The sequence below is a fragment of the Equus quagga genome, unplaced genomic scaffold, assembly GCF_021613505.1.
Source record: "Equus quagga isolate Etosha38 unplaced genomic scaffold, UCLA_HA_Equagga_1.0 HiC_scaffold_809_RagTag, whole genome shotgun sequence".
Taxonomy (NCBI): Eukaryota; Metazoa; Chordata; class Mammalia; order Perissodactyla; family Equidae; genus Equus; species Equus quagga.
In genome coordinates, this window is record NW_025794691.1 from 653 (window position 1) to 3480 (window position 2828).

Genomic DNA, 2828 nt, shown 5'->3' on the forward strand with positions numbered 1-2828 from the left:
TTAGAGGAGCTTTAGAGACACTTGGCACAACGCAGTGAATGAAGCAGGCACAGCCCCTGGACCCCCGCAGCAGCCTGAGACTCAGATAGTCACACACCATATCATCCACAGATCCTGTCCCCCGCCTGTCCCAGGGGATGCCCTCCTATGCTCCTTTACGACTGGAGGCCTCTTCCCACGTTCTCATGCATGATGGACCCCAGTGCCAACTAAAGACCTGAGTGTTCTTCGAGTGCCAGACGAGGGCCTCCTGTCTCCACAGAACAGGGTTGGGGGAGAACAAGAGGACAGAGGACTGTGGCTGGGGCGGGCCCGGCACAACTCTGATCTCACTCATCTTTTGATTCCTCTGGGAGGGCTGAGGTCTGATGGCTTCTACTCCAAGGGGACAGGAGTGAAAGAGAGCTGTGGGTGGGGTCCCAGAGCCCCTGGGAACCAGAGGGGAGGCTGGCTTGAGCTGTTCCCTAGCGACCCATCCCCACCACAGTCCCGCCTCCCTCCGCTTCCCCTTCTCCATATCCACCCCTTCTGACCACCACCAGCAGGCCCAGAAGAGAAGGGGTGTTAGCGAGCCGCTCACACATCGGCCTCAGTCCTCAGTCCACTTGCACAAGGGCGTGGAGGGCTGGGCTGGACTGTGTCCAGGCTCTTTGCGAGAAGAGTGGCAGTGGGAAGAAGAGACTCACACAAACCCCGTGTTCCACCTGCTGGATGAGCAGGCCTGCCACTGCCAGGATGGCCACACAGGAGTCAGCGCCGGGGTGGGATTCCCCCCTGGTGGAAAGGGGCAGGCATAGGGCCCAGACCCAAAGCAGGGTGCCTTGGGAGGACAGTGTGGAAGTGACGGCCAGGCCTCTGGCTCTGCGGCCCAACTGCTTCCACCCAGTACCACGTCTTCTATGGTGGGAACCTGGCTGGACCCAATGCAGGATTTCTGGGAGCCCACGCCCTTTCCCTCTTTCAGGATGCGGCTGGCCTCTCCGCGTGTCATCTGGCCTGGGTCGCACCTGGGAGGCCCTGCCTACCTTCCCCAGGTCCAGCTGCAACATCTGGGGCCCAGGAGGGCAGAGCTGGAAGGTGAGGGGACTGCAGTCTGGGAAGACTGTCTGCGGTGGGGTTCATGGGCTTCATGTTCATGGGGTTCATGTTCCCTTCAAGACAGCGGAGTCTCTCCTGTCTTGTAAAGTCGGGTACGTAGGTGAAACTTTCTCTTTCTCCTGCTGCAGCGCCAGTTCCAGAGCTCCTGCCGGCTCTAGAGCCAGAGCAAGGGCCAGCTCCGGGGCCAGAGGCAGCTCCAGCTGTAGTTCCACCGTCCGCGCCGGAGCTGGAGGCAGCCTCACCACCGGCAGCCTCACCTCCATCGGCCTCTCCAGGGCCGGAGCGAGCGCCATCAGCTTCAGCCCCAGTGCCAGCTTCTGAGCTGGAGCAAGATGCGCCATTGACTTTTGGACGAACTCTGCCTCCAGCTGCCGAAGTCACCGCAGAAGTGAGCGCCGAGCTGAGAGAGGAGAGGCCTAAGCTGCTGGACTTCCCTCCGAAGCTGGTGGCCGAGCAGCTGACGCGGATGGATGCGGTGAGCAGCGGGGCTCTTGGGCTAGGTGGGGCCCGCCTTGGTGGGCCATCAGCTGCCCCAGACCTCCTGTTCCCTCAGCCGCAATCCAACGATGTGGGTGCAAGTCACAGCTCCCCCACTTACCCACCGGGTGACCTGGGCCGCCTTCTGGCCCCCAAGTCTTTGCTGTCCCCACATGGAGAGTAGAGAGCACACTAAGGGCACCTGCTGGGCAGAGTGGCTGTGCAGATGGAGGAGGTCGAACAGAGAGGAAGCGGGGCAGAGAATAGCCCTCTGGTGGGGGAGGGAAGCTCACTGGAGTGCTGCCAAGTCCTGGGTCACTCACCCATCGGCCCAGGAGGCCTCAACAGCCTCCGTACTTATTAGACACCTAGTGCATCCTTACCTACACGGCAGACAGGCAAACAAAGCCCACGGTTGTTGCTGCCTCGGGGGAACGTGCATCTGACAGGGGAGTGGGACCAGAGGGTGATGAGAACGGGTGGAAGATGCCCCTTGAGATGGGCAGGTGTGAGCCGTGTTCTGGTGCTTGGGGGAAGCAAGACTGGGCTGCGAGCCAATGGGACTTCTCTTCCCCGCCCCTATTGGGTCCTCGGTCATCCTGCGCTGGGCGGCCTCAGTGGACACAGACAAAACCCAGAGACTCCCAGAAGCTTCAGGCCACCTCCTCAGGTTCCTGAGCTGCAGCTGACCAGTGCCTCCTGCCTGGGGCTGCGGGGGCCTGCAGACTCTGAGCTCGGGTGTGGCAGGGTCAGGTGACAGTCCCCATCCTCCCCAGGAGCTGTTCAAGAAGGTGGAGCCCCGCCACTGCCTGGGTTTTGTGTGGTGCCAGCGGCCCAATGGGAGCAAGGAGTACCTGGCTCCCACCGTTGGGGCCACTATCAACCAGTTTCTTCACGTGTCCCGCTGTGTCATCACGACGTGCCTTGGGGACCTCAGCATGACGGCCCAGGACAGGGCCAGAGTCGTCGAGCTGTGGATTCAGGTGGCCAAGGTAAGTAGTGGCAGGGCCCAGGGAGCCCCTCCCTGGAGTCAGGGGGACTGCCCCTTCTCCTCTCGCAGCTTTCAGCCTTGAAGTCGGTGGTCTGGGCCTCGGCAAAGTCCGAGGCCCCTTGCTGCCAAGGGCCTGCTGACCTTGAGTGCTGGTCCCAGTGGTGGGAAGCTCCCTTCCCGCCCTGGGTTGAGCTAAAATCTTCCTGCCCGCGAGTGTTACTCATCAGCTCCCAGGTGTGCCCTCCCTCGCTTCCCTGGGCAT

General features: G+C 61.9%; 1 protein-coding gene across 1 annotated transcript; it reads left to right on the forward strand.

Moving 5' to 3' along the window:
• The first annotated feature begins 73 nt into the window (after nucleotides 1–73).
• Nucleotides 74–2757, forward strand: LOC124232584 (ral guanine nucleotide dissociation stimulator-like). Its single transcript, XM_046649532.1, has 3 exons — nucleotides 74–1077; nucleotides 1227–1573; nucleotides 2352–2757. Exons 1-3 carry the CDS (start codon nucleotides 900–902, stop codon nucleotides 2646–2648), a joined length of 822 nt encoding a protein of 273 aa, XP_046505488.1. The 5' UTR covers nucleotides 74–899; the 3' UTR covers nucleotides 2649–2757.
• The last annotated feature ends 71 nt before the right edge of the window (nucleotides 2758–2828 follow it).